Source organism: Vigna unguiculata, chromosome 3 (assembly GCF_037176805.1).
Source record: "Vigna unguiculata cultivar grain cowpea cultivar isolate G323 ecotype 2 chromosome 3, ASM3717680v1, whole genome shotgun sequence".
In the NCBI taxonomy this organism is placed as follows: Eukaryota; Viridiplantae; Streptophyta; class Magnoliopsida; order Fabales; family Fabaceae; genus Vigna; species Vigna unguiculata.
The window spans coordinates 5,197,457-5,217,678 of NC_140794.1; the positions used below are offsets into that span (position 1 = coordinate 5,197,457).

Below are 20,222 nucleotides of genomic sequence, written 5' to 3' on the forward strand. Positions count from 1 at the left end.
TATACCAGCTAATTATTGAATTAGTAACAAATCCACAACAGTTCTTACGGCAGATAGCAAGACCTTCGGAATTCAGTGTCTATCTCGAATACATCACGATAACAAATTTCAGAAGTGAACATGTTGAAATAAACAACTTCTATCATGAGAAAGAAATTCTAAAATGAAAAATGCAGACAATCCTTCACGGACTTAAGTGTCAAAATTCAAAGCGCGGAATAGCCTAAAACAGTGGCTTCAATATCTGATACCCAAATTGGGATCAAGTTCGCATTTGATCAATCAGACTTGAAATTGATTTCTTTTTCTCCTAATTTAAAAATAGAATACTTTTGGTCCCCAATTTATGATAGTATAGTTGATGATGAAGGACCAAAAAGACTATTTTCAAAATAAAACTTAGTCTCCATACATAGGAAACCAAAAAGATATTTAAATCTAAAACAATTATTTAAATGGCCATCTGGCTAGGTGCCAAAGGTCAGTCGCCAAAACAGCCCCTTTATTGCGTATATTGTTAAGTTTAAGGTTGTGTATTCGGCCAGACCAATGGGATGTCTAGATCAGATAACTGTAGGAAGTCCGAGCTCCAGACATCATCTGTGGTAACCATTCCGTTTGTGCTAAATTCAGCATTCTGGCCAGAGGAAATACCAGCATGATAAGCATCCCAGTAGGCATCCAAGCCCTCGAAAAATTCGGGTAAAGGTGGTACATCCCCAGCAATCTTTTTTGGATCATTATCAGCCTTCTGTTATCACACAAGAACAAAAATCAACATCAACCAAGGAATACACACAAGCATATTACATGACAAAGTGCATACATAGGCTAAAATGCAGATAAACAAACACTGAATTAAGCTAGTGGAAGGATAAAGTTTCAAATCTCATTGTTATCATCATTTCCAGAAAGATTGAAGGCATTTTAAAACAAAATTAAGAGGGGTAGGGCGACAAGCCCACCAGATTCTTTGATGACACTTGGCTCAAAAAGCAGAACACCTAGATAGACAGCTACGGCTTTTTGTATGTGGGCCTTAAAACCTTTAAAATATAACTTCTGAGAAGAGTATAAAACAAATTATAATACTAAAAAGAATGGTGTGTGCACAGAAAGCAAACCAGAGTGCATGTCTAATACAACATACCCAGGGCAACAAGAATATATTCACTTTCCACAGATATCTAGCATAAACCCATACACCACAATCAATTGATAAAATGACAACGGAATTATGAAGGCAATACAAGAGGATAGATACGGTCATAAACACTACAGAAAACAAGAAGTGCTGAAACATCACACAAAGAAAAAGAAACAGTATAGGCTTCCAGCATTTCCCAAAAGAACACAAACAAGAAATAAATACTAAACCTCAGACAATTTGTCACCATCTTCAGAAATATCGTTCATCCGTAAAATATCTTCATCATCATTGTTAACAACTTGATCATTTGGATCAGAAGGATCCGCTGTGCCAGGTACAGGCATTGATGTTGATAGACATGATGTATATCCACTAGCAGGGACGGGATTGTCCGTTGGGACAGAGGCATCGGATGTCATAGGCAAGATGGGAACTGGTGCTGTTGAAGCAGTACAAGGTATGTCCAGTTCTTCATCGTTCCACTCTTCCTCATTAAATGGTCTTGCATATTGCGCACCATTCCTGGGACCAAGACCTTCCTTTTCAAATACCTTGCAGACTACATAGGAATGCTATCACAAAAACACACCAGGAGAGCAATTAAAATACAAGATGTAAAAATCAGCAACTGAGTTTAAGAATGTGTGAAGGGCACCAAACTAAGTTATATAGAAATAGACAACAAATCTCTTAACAGGTACAAGGCAAAATATTGAATGCAACAGCAACACAGTAGGAGGCAGCATACAGCCACCCTAAATTAGAGCATTCATAGATACCAACAGTAGCAAGAATGATACCATACATCCTTATGTTACGTTCATTTACAATCAAAGGCACAACTTCTATAAACTTCCATATATCAAACAGTTAACAATAAACTGTAATAGAGCTCTTTTACAAAAAATATTTTAACAGTGCATAATAATCAAGCTGTAAAAGGATACCTGTGCAATTCCTTTGTCAGCAAGGTCCTTATCTTCAAGCCTATGCTCATGCATAACCCAATTGGTTCTTTCACCTTTCGGCGATTTACCCTTGTGAAATATCAGTGTTCTAATCATCCCCACCGTTTTATGATTGTGCTGAACAACTCTATCCCTCCCAGTAGCTTTCCAGTACCCAATTTCAGTAGCGCGCTTCATCCTACTCCCACTCCCATATTTCTTCTCCAGCGGGCAGAAGAAGTACCATTCCAATTCCCCAGTTCTTAGACAAGACTTAGCTGAAAAACAATCCACCAAAAAGTAAACTCATTAATTTCAAGCAAACAAAAGGACGCAGTCAATAGTCCTGATTGAATAAGCTCCTCCATAATCATTTACCAATTAAAAAAAAAAATAAGATTTCGAAATTAATTAAACTTTTTTCTATAAAAGCTAGAATCAACTTATGCACTTAGCTTTCATATAATCTCTCTATTTTCTCCAAATTACAGAAGTGCAGAGTTTGATTTAGCTCAATCATTTCACTTTTTTTACCCATAACTGTTTAGGAAGAAATTTTTTTCTAATTGAAGATTACACAACTAAGCTAAATTGGGGTATGTACCTGGCAGATCCCATGGAGCATATTTGTATATGTCAAGTTCAGCAATGGCACCACCAAAGAACTTTTTTCCCATCACTTTCCTTTTCAGAAAGTACACGACTAACTCGACACCAGAGGGGTGGAATCGAAACCCCGGTATCAATTTCGATACAGCCATCGAATCGAAAATAAAACACAACACAACACTTTCGTTTTTTTTTAGTTTACTTTTAAAATTTGAATGGAAACCTCGTGCGTGAACAACGATTACTAGTATTTGAGGAACGACGTGTGCAAGGAAGGAAAAGAAAAGAAAACCCTAAATGGTAGAGAGATGTGTCAAGTCCAGTGGCGAAAGCGGATCCTCGAGGAACAGCGAAGCCTTGCACGGTTAGTGAAACAGGAGCGGCGGCCGACGATGGATAAAGACACTCCAATTTCAAGGTAAAGAGACATCGGCGCGGTGAAACCCTAAATGGAAAATGGATCAATTCGAGAGAGGGAACGAGCGACGAAGCTCGGATGAGTATGTGAGGAAGAGAGAAGAGAGAGAGGAAGAAGAAAATTGAAGTTGCGATCGGATTTGGTACTAAGCGAGAAGGGTGAATTTTTGTAAGGGAATTAAGCTACTCTCTCTCTCTATATGTGTTTGGTCTGAAAATAGAATTGCAAGTGAGGGAGTGTTACTAGAGAGGGTGTAGTAGCATAGCAACCGCGTCCGGAACACGGTGAAGGTTCTGGACTCCTGGCCCAGCAAATACAACCAATAAGAAAAAACTTTTAATAAAATTAAAATTGATTACATGTAAATAAATTTTAAAGTGACGAATGTAAAAGAATTTTATTTTATTTTATCTATAATCATATATAAAAGAATTTTTTTTTCATATTTCAAAATATCAATTTTATCCTTTAAATATAATAATTTATTAAATTTTTAAAAATTAATTATTATTTTTATAAGTTTTTTATAAAATTGATTATTTATACTTTTTTTTATTTTTTTATTTATCAATAGTTATTCTTTTATTTATTCTGATATATTTCACTTTACTTTTAATAAATATAATTTTAATTTATATATTAACTTAATAATATTGTAATATTATTATCTACTAATATAATACCATTTTATATATTTACACTTTTCTTAAAATTTCTTGAGATAGGATGAAATTTTTTGGATACTATAATTTTTGTTTGAGTACAATGAATAATAATTTTCTAATGACTAAAAGTTTCTGTATATTTCTTTACAAAAATTAAAGTAATATTGTCTAAACTTGGAGTATGTCCGTATAATTTAATCCTTTTTTAATGTAATATAAATCATGTTAGTAAATTAAAAATGATTGAAAATGGGGTTTTTAAAGCAATTAATATATAGTAATATTATGTAATTGAAATTTTAAACTGCCATAATATTTAATTAAAATTAATAAAAAATACAATAGGGATTTATATATATTTAATAATAATGGGATATTATCTCTTTTTTACAAGTTAATCTAACTTAGGCATTTTGACGTTTTTTTTAATAATTATCCCATCTAAGATTCTTTTATATACTAATATATATATATATATATATATATATATATATATATATATATATATATTGATATTAATTTATTGCATAAATTTGGGACGTTTTGAATTTATTTATTTTTTTCTGATAAATGTTTATTAAGAGGATTTTCATTCACAATCGTAAGATACAATTTTACTGAATTTTGTGGATACTACGCAAGACTTGGATCAGAAGTTTTACGTTCTATTATTATATTTTATGAAATCATAATGGCAAAATTTCAAACAAATAAATTGATGCATGAAAAATAAAAACGGAATGAATAATATCAAGAATAAGACCCAGCTATGGTTACCATTTTAATAGTAAAAGATTTACTTAATATCTTCCCTATCTAAGTACCTATTTTCATTGCACTTGTCTCTTAAAAGCAGTTTTTAAGGGATGTAAATTTGGCCTTCCTTCCCTCGTATCAGAGTCAATTTTATTTAACTTTGAGAACCTAATTACGTAGAATTCTTATTTATAGAAGCTTGACAAACAAGATTTAAGCTTGTATTAATAATAATTATTTTCTAATTAAGACCACTTGCTGAAATTAAATTTGTAATAAGATATTCAAAAGTCAAGGTTTAGTTATATAACCCCTTGTTTTGGGTGCGTACCTGTACAGATCTAGATACAATGCCACCAAACCAGAAGAAGCATTTTATACGATTGATGTGAAGGTGAGACAAATTTTCACCAAAGGACATAATACAATCAATCATCTTTAAAGAATCTGGATCACAATTTTTAATGGTCACGTAATCAACTCTGAGAAGACAGACTCCGTTGAACATCTGAGAACGAGATCAGGAAAAATTACAGCGCAGATCGCTTACACATACACTGAGGCCTGTCCACCATTTCCTCCACAAGGTCAGTATCCGTTCAACACTTTTAACACACTTTCAGTTTACCCAACAATCATATTAAATGTGGTTTGTCCCGCTCAAATCACTGTACACTCTGCACTGTCCCTCTGCATTTAGGAGGCTAATGCAACTTCTCCAAGCAGCAGAGCTTCATATGATACGAAGGAAATGAAATAAAAAAGACCCAGCTTCAGTAAATATAGCCTGGTACACTATGATTTTGACGAGTTAGGATCTTCATGGGGGAAAAGAGGCTTCCCGTTCCCACTATTAATTCTTCCCTCTGTTGAAAACTTTAAAGCCATTTTACAGTGAACCAACCTTCCCCTTTAGCTAATTAATTACAAGGGTTGGCGTAAGAGGAAAGCAAGTGATCACCATGGCAAAGTATCTCATAGTATTCCATTCAAAACCCTCTGATAATAATCATACTGCCGGGTCCTCCAAGCATCCAGGCTGCTGCTGATGAGTGACAGCACCAAGGAGACACATTGCTGCCAAAAAGATAATAACCCTCTTAATAATCACACACCCAAAAACGTTTTACATTTAAGTAGGTACCATTACTAATATTGAAACCTCTTCAGTTAAACTGAGATGAAATCGCTTTCGTAGGTTCTGTATTGTCCGGGCACCACCTTTAAAACATGGGAAACCTGAATCCTGATTCCAACATTAACAAAAAAAAGAGAGATTCAGAGCAAATCCAACATGAATAGAAGTCAGGAAAGTCAGGAGAGTATTCTTGATCCACACACATGAAAAAACAGAAAAAAGTGAGGTAAGAGGCACTTAGTACTACATGTCTAGTTGAGAACAAAGACAAATCTTATCACTTGATATAAGAGAATCATGAAGATGAACCAGTCTAAAAGTTTACGATCAAACATCATTGAGAAAGAAAAAAAGCAACCACTCTTTTATGGAAAATTAAAGTATAGTAAGAAAGGAGGTTTTTTTCCTGCCTTAGTTCAATTTGGAACAGCATTATCAAGACATACAACCTCGATTCCAAAGCCATGTTCAAGAACAATCTTTCTCATTTTCTATCCCTGCCCATTGCTTAAAACAACTACTGTATTTCAGTAGGCCAACAGTATGGTAGATACCGGTCATCCACCAACTCCATACCAAATGACAACAAAATGTGGAAACATGTATCCTTTATTCACCAAGAATTTCTTGTTATAATTATTGTCCTCAATAATTTCAACACCAAACAAATACCTACCCTCCAATAGCAACAATTTCAATAGAAATTACTTGTAGAAAGTACAAATAGCATCACATCACCAGCTTTCTAAGAGAATATTTCCTTTTTTACTCTTCTTATTCCCACAGAAATGAATTTTATTCATTGTTTTAATTTTGCATATTAAAGTCGTCCGGTGATATGAAGAGATCCTTGAGCATTTCATTGTTCTAGTGGTCTCTCACTATACTCCAGGTTTTACCTAACTTAACTGTAATCAACAAAATTCACAGCAGAAATCATGTTAGCCAGCTGCTCTTTTGCATAGGATGTGAGTATTAACTTGTCCAGAAACACCATAAGCTACAAGCCTACACAACAGGAAGGACTGCAGTATTTAAAAGGTCAATCTGTCAGCAATTAGAGAGTTAGCTTGTTAGTTAATTGGTGGTACATATTTGTTTGATAGGCTGAGATAAAAATAATGAAGATCGATTGCCTATAAATAACAGAGGTGGAAAGAGAGGAGTATCTTGTCATCTGTGAGAGAATTGGAGCCTTTGGGCATTAGAGTTCAGAGTGTAAAGTTCTGCAAATTAGGCACCGTATTTGGGGGAGAACCCTTATTCTTTCTAACAAGAACCCAGGTTTCCATCATATATTGAGATATTTTCAGTCAGTACAGTTTGTGCGGTTGTTTGAAAAAGCATTATCTAAGTAACCTATTGTGTTGTTCGGGTAAGCTGGAAGTACAATCCCAACCAAACAGAACAGAGGCAGACTATAAATTATATGACCATTCATGTTACCTGCAACATCTCAACAAGAAGAATGATGCGCTCGGCATGCTTGCGGCAAGTAAGGAAGCCTTGAATGCATAAAACCTAAAATGTAAAGGACAAAGCAACATATAAAAAATTAGAGCTAACAATAGCATGTCATCTACAATCTCTCAGATAAAAATCAGAAGGAGTTTTCGTCAGCACCTTAAAGTAATCAAAGAACTCACTTGGAACACCCTCAGCATCAGAATCCATAACCTAGCACAATCCAATGTTGTGAACTTGTGATCATTGTAGATAGAAATATAATATATAATCAAATGGACATTTGAATATGGGGAGTATAATAGAAAGCAAACAAACTCAGTTTTACCTCAAGAAGTTCCCGAGTTAGTTTGAAAGGTGCACTTTCAAAGTTAACACCACCAGGTGAATTAGAGAGCATGAAGCCAAAATCAATATGTATGATATGACCTTCTTCATCCAATAGGAGGTTCCCATTATGCCTATCCTTTACCTAGATGACAAGAAATATAAAAGAGAAATTTGAACAAAAAACATCCAATGACAATCAACAGTATAGTGTTATCATTCAAATTGTCACTCAGCATCAATTACTAAGAACTTTCACACCTGCAGAAAGTAGCACACCAGGGAATATCCTGCCATACTTTCAACAAAGTTTCTCTGAAAGAAAGCAAAATTATCAGAATAAAACAGAATAACGGAAATGATATCATCTCCATTTTAAACATAAAAACAAGGTATTCTTCATCACGCACGTCAACATTAGCAAATTTATTAAACAAACAACTTTTAAAAAGTAATAATCCCTAAAAATTTAAACATTGAAACAAATGGTTGTAAACAGTTATTCCAGATTAAATAAAGGACAAGTACAAAGGTAAAGTAAGAAGCAACCAGACTGAACTGATCAAAACAAATAAGCTCTAGTACATCTCAGAAAAGGGTCCATGGATGTTAAGCCTAAAAGAAATCCGTTGCTTAACTAATGTTCCCTATAGCTACAAAACTGCAGACTGTCCCTAAAATTTTTTCTTTGCTTCAGTGCTAACAGATGTCCAGGAGATCTTGAATGTAAAGGAACTTCTTAAATAAATTTTTCGACAAAGCATTTTTCTTTACAGTGTCAGACAACGCTTTTTATTTTGTTTAAATAAAGATTTGTTGCAAAGAAAGAAAAGTAACACATAAAGGAGGCCAATAAATCCACCTGAGAAAAACTAACAAACAAGCAACCAACAAATGCTAGCAATACATTTTCAACACTCTTTCTGACAGAGTTTTATTGGGTGGTGAAATTCATGTGGATCCGACTCCCGTTTGGTGGTTTCCATTCCTAAATTAGTCACATTCACATGAAATTCCTAAGAGGAGAAAATCTGTTAGAAAGAGACTGTGTTGCCAGCACTTCTCCCAACAGAATAATTTATGTTCATATCTTTTCTTCATATGAAAGTTAAACAAAAAATAGTGCAAACATAGTTGATGTCTATATAATAAAATGTGAAATTAGAGTATTAACAATAGGATCAACAAGTTCAGTCTACAATAACTCAGTGCATCTGCATCTTTAAATTACCTGGGCAAGTTTAAAACTGGAAGAATTTTCTTCATACTTAGCACTGAAGAATTCACGTAAGCTTGAGATGTTGGGATATCTACTTTTGATAGAGTGTAGAGAAGCCTAGATAGCAGAAAAAAATTTTAATAAAAAAGGCGAAAATTTGGATATTTCAACACATTTAAATTGTGTGAGCATAGAATTACCGTATCTGGAATTGTTTCAATAATAGCTGTGTAAGAAGAAGTACACAGAACTTCATATGGTCGCAGCCAGAGGGGTAGGCCAGCTTCTTGGAAAATATCTGGCATCAAAGCCCAATGATTTTAAGCAATATGTAAGACACAGTTCAGTTCACATAATGGCTTAAACTCACATAACAATTCAGAACATAATGAAAATATGATCCAATATTTATCATCAGCAGCTGTTAGATGCATATAATCCAACTTGCTGTTTAGACAATTTCATTCATGCTATATAGTACACACTTCCACTAACAGCTACTGCATAAGAAACTGCAAACAAGTAGATTTATCAATTCTAGAATCACGCATCCAAGGCAGAATTTGTACTTAGATTATGAATGACACTATTATTATAAAAGAACCTTACATGACTTAGCAAATGAATGAGAATGAAATTTTTAAGGAATAGTTAATAGAACATGTTCTGATACTCAAAGATTAAAGGCTTCATTTAAATTCAGGGAAGCATGCGAAAAAAAGAAAATACAATAACTTGAACGGGAATTTTTGTTTAAGTTCGCCAGATCATATATAAAATAATAGCCTTATTTATTTGAAGTTAAACGAACTGTATTAGAAAAGAACCAGCTTTTTCAAAAAACTATATTTAAGGCTAGGTTTAGTTCAGTTCAGACATGTTTTTGCCCAGCCTTGGTAAAGGTGCATATCTAATAGATGTAAAACAATAGTAAACTTTCTGGTTCTCACAAAATAACACTTCCGTGTCATTCAGATCCTACTTAATCTAACTTCAAAGCAGGCAGAGGCAAAGTATAAACCAATGTTCTACTTAAAAAGGAAACTCAGCCTTATTTTCCTTTTTATCTTAATTGTTCCATTTAGACATAGATTTTAATCCTTTACTGATAATCCCATTTATACTTCATCATTGGGGAAACAAGAAAAGATAAAACAAATGAGAAAATCATTTTTGCAACATAATGAACATCGGCGGGAAAAGAACGATTAAATTATGCACATGAGGGTGGAAAAAAAGGTTCCGAAAGAGCACCTACCATAGAAGTGAGAAATAAGTTGAACAGCCAGATGCTCCTGCCTGCAATCATCACCACTCTTAACAATAACCTATGTGAAAAAAGGAAAATTGTGCCACCGTGCTCAAAATATTTGTAATATAAAGTAAAGCACAAATTCTGAAACAGAAAAAGTAAATAATTAATACGGATGAAAAGCCAGCCATGCTTATAAATACTACTAAATAATAATAAAAGACAACGAATCAAGTAACTATTTTATTACTAGAAGTATACAGACATTATTCAGAGCCCGCCCTTTTTCTTAGTAGTCGTCATAAGCCTTCAATCCTAAAATCTGTGACATTTTTTCCACCAAGGCAAGTGGAAAATTTCAGATTGTTGCTTCGTGGATATCAAGCGCTTTTTGAAAGCACAAATTATTAAGTGTGATTGTAAAAAAATTGTAAATAATTTGACTACAATCTATTTTATGTCCATGAGCCAAAGGACTCGATCTAAATTAAGAAAAAGTATGATCTATAACAACTCAACATTCATAACCGAGCACATTTATGAACATGTTACAAATCAATATTTCAACCATAAATTCATTAAGGAAATGAACACAATTTAACAAATGGTGCGACTTCCTATTATAGTAAAATAAATTGTTCAAAAGATACTTCAGTTGCTTCCTTTTTCTGGTTAAGCATAATATCCAGTATATATCTTCATGAGTTTTCAAAATAAGTATACACCAGCATATCAAGCAAATTAATTTGTTTGAAACTTGGCACTTACAGATCGCAAGTCCCAACCAGGTAACTTCCCATATATGGAAGCCTTGCATATCCTATCCTTCTTTGCCTCCCAAAGTTCACCGGACAAGGCATCGCTGGCTTTGGGAGTAATTCCATTAGCCTGTTGGAGGAATCATGTTACATATGACAACTACACATTCATGAGGTTAAGTGAAATTCAATAACTATGGCTCACCCTTGGTTGTGCATCAGATGAATCTTGACCGGCACCTTTCAAAGGAAGTCCAAGAGGTGCTTCCCCTTTTGCTGCCGCAGCCTACCAAAGGTTCAAATGTTGACAATAAAGACAAACAAAAGTCTTCCAATTAAAGAACTCTTGATGCATAATTACAAGGGAAAGATGAAATGTAGTAGTTATAAGTCCATTTTCCCAAATGGTTATTTGTTTCCTCATTGTAATCACAATGCTTGAAAATAATTTGTAACAGAGCGGTGAATGTCAAATAAATTAATTAACAAAGACATCAAAAAGAAAGAAGTGGTAAGATACAATCTCCAATCCCAACCAACATTTGTTTATAGTACATGCCAGGTTTTTAAAGGCAAAATCTTTCACTTAAAAGGTTTGTTTTAATAACACGCATCAGTAGTTTATGTTACCATCCTTTGTCCTGCATATTCTATAATTTAATATTGTCAGTTTTTGATTACGCTATATCTTATTTACGACATATATTACAGAATATCTTCTGTTTAAATCCACTTTTAGTCCCTATGGTTTTGTGAATATTCAATTCTGGTCCCTTTAAAAATTAAATTGCAAATTTGGTCATCCAGATTTCCAAAATAAAATTGTCACATATGGTGAACCTAAATATAAGAAAAGATAATTAACTTCATCATATTTAACGATATCATCCCTAAAACATCCTGCATTTGATTGTGATTGTACTTTCAACGACTCTTTAATCAAGTCAAGACAATTAAAATTAAATTATTTAACTGACTTTCTTAGTGAGTGTAAAATTAGTTATTTTTACTTATATTTGAGTTCCAAGAAAGTACATAATTTAAAAAGCAGCAAAACATCATCGACAGACAGGATTCATAACAGTTTCTTAATGAAGAGAGTAAGAAACAAAGGATGACAGCATGGTTGTTAAGGGAATATAAAAGAAGACTACAAAAAACAGGAAGATTTGCAAAGAAAGAATGATCACTGGATATCTACTGTAAGGGAGGAAAAAAAGTAAATGAATTTGGGTACTCCAAAGCACACAGTCCACTTTTATAACCAGTCCTGATTCACTTATTGACCCACCCACTAATGAAAAATAGAAATTAAACGATATTAATTCCTTTCATCATAGGCTAAAGTGCATGGAGGAACCAGATCACCAGATATATGATAAGTAATTTCTTAAGGAGACGTGGCTGACTTTCTCTAACAAATTAAGACTCAAAACCAGATTAGTAGAAGTTTAGACAAAAGTATTGTCAATAGCAACCATAATAACAGGGTAAAAGCACTCTAGCTGACCTTTACTTCCTCTATTGCCACCGTACTTGGAACACGGCGATGTTCCTTCCTCCGGGGAGGTGCTTGGTCCTCAATATCTTCCAATCTAACCCCAGGATCAGCTGTCAACACTACACGTACCCATTCCAAATCACTGCCACGTCCTGCTGCAGCTTTGTCAGACACACCATCTCTATGAATTGAAGCAGAACGCTGACTGCCACCATGTAGATCAACCACTTCAATTTGCTCTGGCTGACCATTTAACTGTGTTTCTGTGGAAAGATTCACACTAACAAATTTGATTTTTGCCTCAGATATATGAGTCATTGCCTGGTCAATTGCGTGAGCAGTTGAACTGGACATCCTATCATTGCTATTGCGATAAACCTCTTGTGCTGTCCGTAACGGATAAGCCCAGGGGGGTGGTCTTTGCATGAGCGCATCTCCATTTGCCAAAGGAATTCCCCCTTGAGAAAGTTTTTGAGAACTTGATGCCTCCTTAGAATTACTATACCAAACAATTGCAGGGAATGAAAAACGTCAAAAGAAAGCTTTTCACTTTACTATTATTCTTCACAATGTTGAGGAGTACTATCCATGTAATACCTTGGCATTTCACATCTCAAAACCTCTACACAGATCAGGAAAGGTGCTTTCTCCCTAGAATTCAAGAGAACAGCTTCATCTTCAGGTATGTTAAGCACACGATACATGCCCTTTCCCAATGGAAAACAAACACCTAAAAACATAAAATAAGCAAGAGTCATACAGAAGCAGGGAGATAATGAAATTTACTTAGCATAAGCAATTAAAAATGCAGCACAAAAATTCAGACCAACTCTTTGAAACATACAAAAGCATACATGAATCCATTATCATCAATAAACATCATTCAAATAATATAATAATGGGGAAGAAGTACCTCCAGTGTTCTGAACCTTCACTACATGTAGATTGATTTCCACAAGCGCCTAGAAATATGAGAATAACAAATAATGAGACAGAAAAGGAAACTTTAATAGAATACAAACATATTTCTGTGATCTGTCTTTAACTATGTTAACTAGACTGAGAAAGCATCAAGGAAAAATGTAAAGAAATAACCTCACGAAGAGCACTTTTGCGATCTTCAAGTGGAAATACATCCACTAACCCATACGACGTATCACATAATGACTGCACAAACTCCAATGAATCATGGTATGCCCCTTTCCGAAACTGAGATGGACTAATTGGTAATGGTGGCTTTGTGCTTGATTTTTCACTTTGCTGCGTTGGGGATCCAGGTTTCTTCTGCCAAAATAATAGGATAACCCCCAGAAGAGGCATAACAAAGTGATATATTAGAAATTATCCTGTCATAGATTAAAACTAATGAAACACAAAGGAGAAAATAAAAATAGATTTAATAATGCATTGATAATATAGTCGTACTCCTTGAACCTACGACTATAATTAGAGATTTCACAAAGATGGACCATTTCTAATGCCATGCAATATATCATGTTTATAGAATCCTACCATTGTTTATTTAAATCCATTTTACAACAAAAATATTTGGCTTATCCTTATCCCTCAAAGATGAACTCTGATAAAAGCTTAAACTTAAATTATTTGGAAAAAAGCTCACCAATGGCTTTACTATATCTCTATCACACTCCCTCAAGCACAAGTCATTAACTTAACTGCTGCGTAAATGTGCTGAAAATCAGTTTTTATTTTGAAGAACAACTCCAGCATGGATTGAACTTTCTAGCCATTTGATCATAGAGGATCTATTATCATGTTAAGGTCCAAGTCTCCAAAAAGCTTATGTTTTTAGGTAAGGCTCATGAATGAATTTAGTAAATATCTAACAACAACCTTACCATCTCATAAAAATATATTAGTTGAATCGAGCATGGAGTATGAGGCATTCCTAAAGCTTATGTTGATCACCTTACAATACCTCAGCTGGCCCCACAACTTAAGAGACTTCTTCGTGGTGAAACCCACCAAGTTGTGCAATGCCAACCGAGGCTTCATTGCTTCATCAACTACTTCTATCATCTCCTCCACAGACACCCCTGCTTCCTCCTCCTCCCCTCCTAACATCATCAAATTTTTATTCTTGCACACATGATTAGGGCCAAATTTTTCATCACAACAGAAATATTACTCCTTTCTAACTTTTTCTTGCACTTCCGCATGAGTCAGCCTCCATTATGGATTTCTTCCTCTAACAGTATTAGGAAAAATCTTATTATTAACGGAGGCTTGAGATGCAACAGTACTTGCCTCATAGTTCTTGTGTGCACCAGTTAACCATTCTTTCGTTCCAAATCTTGAACATGGTATGTTCGAAAAGATCCATGGCTTCCTTCTTGAACCTGACTCCTATTATTTACTGTCCAATTCATTTCTTCAATTCTACTTGATTTGTTTGTAGCTTCCAATAATATATGAGGTTCATACAACTTCAATTCTACTCCCACATCTTCTTTCAGCCCATTCATAACAATTCATATAAAATGTTGTTCTCTGAAACCTTCAAAAGAACCAAGAATATTTCTCAAACCTAGTGACAAACTCTTGCCCCAAATTATCTTCCTTCAATGCTCATAAGACTGAAAGGGATTACTCATAGATGCAGGTAGAAACCTCTCCAGTAATGACACCTTGAATTCTTCCCAACCTGGATCACCCTAACACATCGACCTATAATGCCACCATAACTGCTTCCATCTTTTTACCAAGTGCAACCATACAAAAATAACATTTAAGCTTTGTCTCCACCAAAAAACATTTTTTCTCCAAAAATGTTGGAACGTCAAGTTTCTGCCATTTATCTCTTCCACTTGAATCTGCTGTTAATTCATTTGCATCTATCTTATTTTGAGAATGTCTTATCCACAACCTCAACAACTTTTCCAACATTGATTTAATCCTCATTAGACGTGATTCTTGCTTTTGAAATCTTGCTGATATGGTTTATTGGTTCTCTTCCACAACTTTTTCAAAATTTTCAACTCATCCCTCCATTATGTTCTTTCTTTTACCCTTGTGCAACATCCACATAGCTCCTATCGTAGCTCTAATACCCATTGATTGAACTGGGATCAAATTTGGATCTAGAAAGCGTACCCAGAGAAACAAGAATGCCTTTATTGATCTTAAAGAACTCCTCACTCAGAAACAGTTCTCAGTTGAATTAGTCTCAAGCATTTCAAGAAACCTAAAACTTCCCACACAAAACTATACAATTTTCCTAACAAACTTCCCCTCTTAATAGTTTCAGCTCAACTAAATCACAGCTAAACCCATCTAACGATTACACATTTTAATTTTTCTTATTCTTTCTTTGATACAAGCATTTATGTAAGTTCTTGCCAAAGAACTTCCTGTCATGCACATCCTTGATCAAGATCAGCTAGGTAATCTTCTTACCAAGCCCTTTTCTTGTCACGCTTTTTGTTGTTAATGTCCAAACTCAAGGTATTATTGGCTTCCTCTTCTCAACCACCTTGAGCTTGGGGTGTATGAGTATATATTACTCTTTATTATAATATAACTGTCTACTGACAACTGTCACTAGTTAGATAGAGTTAGTTACAGTTCCAATGGTCAGTAGTAAGTCAGAGTTAGTTACAGGACAATTGTCACTAGTCCATTAGCATGTATAAATACCTTTCTGTACCTACTCAATGCAGCTGATTCAATAAAATGAAGAACTTTGATGGATTTTCTTTTAGCTTCTGTCAACACTATATGGAAGTTCAAAGAGGGCTACGATTTAAACATTGAAGGGCCAAAATATGAAAAATTAATGGGTTTCAACATTACAGTAATTTCATACGAGCTCACATTGTATATAAAAAGAGTCAACTGAAACAAATATGGAAACAAGGAAATTGTCAATTTTCCAAAGTAGAGGGGTTGACTGCTAGCAATAAAGCTAATAAAGATGTCAATACAAAATTTAAGCAATGTCTGAGTCTAAATGAACATTATAAAACAGACTTTCTATCAACAAATCACATAGAGCCATTATTATAAAACAGACTTTCTATCAACAAATCACATAGAGCCATTAAGCAACTTTTATTATTAAAACAAAATAATTAGGAATCTTTATATACGGGTTCCATTCACACTTTTTTGCTTTATATTAATTTCCTCAAAAAACTTAAATCAAATGATAAACAAATATTCAACAGACCTCTTTCTGTCTTTTTGGACCCAATAGCTCTGAATCTTCAATTGAACGGTCACGATCTCTGAACAATTTACGAAAAAAATTATCAGTACCTGGACTACTTTCAACTAAACCACCGTTATTGATGTTTGCATTGGCCATACTACTTTTAGCATCTTCTGGGTGCACACGAAATAATCTTTTGAACAAGGAAAACTCAGAAGACTCTTCTTCCTCACCGTTGGGAGTACCTTCTTCAATCTTATCATTTGTATCCTTCTTGTCCTCAAATTTATCCTTTAATAATTTCCGGAAAAACCCTTCTTTTTCATCCTCTTCAGCAGGTTTGGCACATTTCTCGTCAACATTAGTAGCTTCTCTGTTATCATTCCTATCACTCCCGTCCTTCCTATCTTCCGATTTCTCTCGGAACAACTTTCGAAAAAATCCCTCTTTATCTTCATATTCTATTGTTTTAGAGTATGCTCTGTCCTCAGAATCATTCTTGCTATCACGAAACAACCTCTTGAATAGTCCCTCCGAACTTGAAGCTACATCTTCATCTTCACTTCTACTGTCCCTTAAGAGTCTTCGGAAGAAACCATCCTTTTCTGAGTCTTCATCGTCACCTCTACTGTCCCTTAAGAACCTTTTAAAGAAATTATCTTTTTCAGACTCTTCATCATCTTTCGCAGATGACTTCCTAAACAGAAATGCATCACGAAATTTTTGGCCCAGTTCATCATCACCTTTGCTATCTCTCAAAAGCCTCTTGAAAAAACCATCCTTTTCAGAACCATCATCGTCTTTGTCCACTGACTTCCTAAAAAGTAACGCATCTCTAACCTTAGGGCCTGGCATAAACTTCTTAAATATCTTGTTCTCGTCTGGAGACATTGGTTTCCCATCCTCTTGCAAATTGTTTCCTGAGGACGGTGAAAATGATAAAGACTTCTGACCAGGTGGTGAGGATGTTAGTGACAACAAGCGATTTTTTGATGACAGTAACCTATTCAAAACTTGGCTCTTCCCTCCAGGACTTGGAGGTTCAGTTTGAGGCCTAATTAGAGGTGGCCACTCACCCATCAAGGTGGCAGCAATCTGACACTTCTCCTGAATCCTACTAATCCCTTCATTATCATCAGAGTCCTCAAGCTCTGCCAACAAGAACCAATGTACCTTCAAAGCAATTTTAAGCGACTTCGAGCACACATCTATCACATATTTATCCAAGGATGGACTAGGCTTGTGTATCATCATGTAACATATCTGGAACAAATAACTCTCAACACCTTGCAACGGAAGTGTATACATTCTATTGCAGAGATAATCACGCACCCCCGCGTGATCATGCTTATACAAGTAGCTAACAGCAATCCACTCGCAGAAGAACGCCGAGTCAAAGAACCTGATGAGCCACCCATTTTCACCAGACTCACCAGTCAGATTCGATCTTGATGCTATTTCCCGGGGTTCTTCAGTGTAACCAAGAGTCAAACCTAAAAACCTCACCATCCTCAATCTACTGTCATCAAAGAAACACCCTAATTCCAACTGGATCAAATTCAAAACAACTAAAGCAAGCTAATGCTACTGTCACTGGCTACCCTTGAAACATAAACCCTATAAATCCCTAAAACCTTAGTGAAAACCCTAATCCACTCACAAACCGATATTACCCTCTAGCAAATTGTGCAATTCGAATGACTAGTGCAAAACCAGAAACCAAGATACAGAGCAGAAGCCTTTGCACCAGTCAAGCGAACAAAATATCAGTGCAAAGCCTTCAATTTTCTATACACCGGAAACTGAAGCTACAGGTGAAACATTGAAGAGTTACCACGGAATTTGCCACTGGAGTTTGAATTGCAGGAAGTAAAGATACCGAAATTGCGATGGAAAAGTGAACCCGATTCTGTAGTTATTCGAGTGCGTGGAATTGAATCCAATATCTCAGCGGATCTTCGTAGCTTCTTCAAACGACGGCACCTTCTGGATGATTGTTGCGGTGACACCGCTGCTGAAGTGGAGGTCGTCGTTACTTTTTCAAGAGTGAATAGACGACAAAAATGAGGTGCTGCTCTAATAAAACATAAAAAATATAAAGAACAAATTCATCGTATAACGCGGCATTATTTTATATTATTAAAATTATTATTGTTATTATTATATTATGATATTATGATGATGAATGTTAAAATTTTAATTATGTAATTATAAAATTCTCGAATTTATGACATTCGTGATGATTTGTAAAGAAATGATTGATCAATTGTATTTGCATAGTCTGTTTACTTTATACTATTTTATATGATACACTTTTTAAACTTTATAATAAATAAAACTAGTATTTTTTTTAATTATTTATTTTAAAATTAAAAAGTCTCAATTTTAAAAGTATTTTTATTTAAAAATATATATATATATATATATATATATATATATATATATATATTCATCAAATATCACAACTTGACAGAACAAATGAACCTGACTATTTATTGAGGTCAGATTTCTATTTAATTTTTGGTGTTGACCATTAAAATACATTAATACTAATATTTTAAATTCTTTTTTTAATATGTTTTAAAACCTTAAGATCATCTTATCAATCTATTTTTGAAACACAAATAGGGATGGCAACGGGGCGGGGCGGGGACGGGTTTCACTATCCCATACCCATCCCCGCATAAAAAATTCATCCCATCCCCATACCCAAACCCAACGGGTATCAAACTTTTTTCCCATCCCCATCCCCACGGGTAACGGGTATAATCTCGTACCCATACTCGTACCCATGTTCTAACTACTTCAATATTAATTTTTATAAAAGAAAAAAAATTACGGTAAAGAAAACATAATATTATGAAATATTCAATATTAGGAGGATTTTCTTCGATGCCAAATACATTAAAATAAATTATAATTGTTTATATTTTATATTAGAATACCAAATAAAATTTCATGTGAACCAAAACATTTATTAAATTTGCAAACTACAACATTAATGAACTTAGTTGATAAAATTAAAAAATATTTCAAAAAAGTATAAAAGGAAAACAAATATTCAAATTAAAATATATTTTAAATGTTTGTTTACTTCAATTTTTTAAATTCTAATGAATCTCTTTTTTATACACTAATAAAAGTTATAATATATCACTTGATCAAAATGACACAAAGAACAAATATTCAAATTAAAATATATTTTAAATATTTGTTTACTTCAATTTTTTAAATTATAATGAATCTCTTTTTTATACACTAATAAAAAGTTATAATACATCACTTGATCAAAATAACACAAAAAACAAATAATAAACATAATAATAAAATTTTGACATAGATTTTGTATCTTTTGAACTTCAATATATGTTGCATAGTGACAAAAAAATATTCATAGAAATTACATTAAATTTTTATATTGTAGTAAATAAAAGTTATTTATACAATTAAAGTAAAAAAAATTACAGTATGATTAATAGTGAGTTATAAAATAACAAATAATTAGATAGAATATATCGAAATATTTTATTCTACATGATGAAAATAAACAATAAATAAAAATATTAAAAAACTAACAAATGTGTGTTTTAGAAATAATTTGAGAGACTATCGAAAGAAATCGCACAAAGAAAATCAAATGTATAATTAAGGTATGATAAAATGAAAAAAACCTTAGAGAACTAATTATTAAATTATGTTTGAAGTGGTTAAAAATAAATAGAAATATCATTAGTGACCAAAAAATTTATCATTAAATTACAAATAAATTAGTAATTAAATTGGTCACTAAATCAAGTACCGATTCGATCATTGAATCAGTCACTAATTTAGACAATAAATCAACTAC

At 33.8% G+C, this 20,222-nt stretch overlaps 2 protein-coding genes across 3 annotated transcripts; both read right to left on the reverse strand.

Moving 5' to 3' along the window:
- Nucleotides 1–123: 123 nt before the first annotated feature.
- On the reverse strand, nt 124–3,354 carry LOC114178735 (NAC domain-containing protein 82-like). Its single transcript, XM_028064794.2, has 4 exons — nt 2,702–3,354; nt 2,098–2,375; nt 1,378–1,722; nt 124–751 (listed from the first exon to the last, which is right to left on the reverse strand). The coding sequence occupies exons 1-4, from the start codon at nt 2,856–2,858 to the stop codon at nt 524–526; spliced, it is 1,008 nt and encodes a 335-aa protein (XP_027920595.1). The 5' UTR covers nt 2,859–3,354; the 3' UTR covers nt 124–523.
- A 1,450-nt stretch (nt 3,355–4,804) lies between these two features.
- LOC114178681 (phosphatidylinositol 4-kinase beta 1-like) lies at nt 4,805–18,446 on the reverse strand. 2 transcript variants are annotated; one of them, XM_028064727.2, is made up of 16 exons: nt 16,394–18,444; nt 13,300–13,488; nt 13,118–13,166; nt 12,802–12,934; nt 12,214–12,703; nt 10,909–10,989; nt 10,714–10,833; nt 9,952–10,021; nt 8,894–8,991; nt 8,706–8,810; nt 7,736–7,789; nt 7,476–7,619; nt 7,307–7,360; nt 7,130–7,204; nt 5,708–5,791; nt 4,805–5,622 (listed from the first exon to the last, which is right to left on the reverse strand). In XM_028064727.2, the coding sequence occupies exons 1-16, from the start codon at nt 17,882–17,884 to the stop codon at nt 5,521–5,523; spliced, it is 3,339 nt and encodes a 1,112-aa protein (XP_027920528.1). In that variant the 5' UTR covers nt 17,885–18,444; the 3' UTR covers nt 4,805–5,520. The 2 variants fall into 2 exon arrangements, 1 of the variants encoding a protein (XP_027920528.1); XR_014993437.1 differs by lacking the exon at nt 7,130–7,204 and having other exon boundaries at nt 7,330–7,360; nt 16,394–18,446.
- Between the last annotated feature and the right edge of the window lie 1,776 nt (nt 18,447–20,222).

Excerpts from the sequence above, each read along its gene's own strand:
- LOC114178681 (XM_028064727.2), bottom strand. The coding sequence starts at position 17,884 with ATGGTGAGGTTTTTAGGTTTGACTCTTGGTTACACTGAAGAACCCCGG. Across the intron at positions 12,935-13,117 it reads GAAGGTTCAGAACACTGGAG|GTGTTTGTTTTCCATTGGGA; the intron begins GTACTTCTTCCC and ends TTATGTTTTTAG. Across the intron at positions 10,022-10,713 it reads CTGGTTGGGACTTGCGATCT|GTTATTGTTAAGAGTGGTGA; the intron begins GTAAGTGCCAAG and ends TTTTTCACATAG.
- LOC114178735 (XM_028064794.2), bottom strand. The coding sequence starts at position 2,858 with ATGGCTGTATCGAAATTGATACCGGGGTTTCGATTCCACCCCTCTGGT. Across the intron at positions 2,376-2,701 it reads TGCTCCATGGGATCTGCCAG|CTAAGTCTTGTCTAAGAACT; the intron begins GTACATACCCCA and ends ATTGTTTTTCAG. Across the intron at positions 752-1,377 it reads ATGGTGACAAATTGTCTGAG|AAGGCTGATAATGATCCAAA; the intron begins GTTTAGTATTTA and ends GTGTGATAACAG.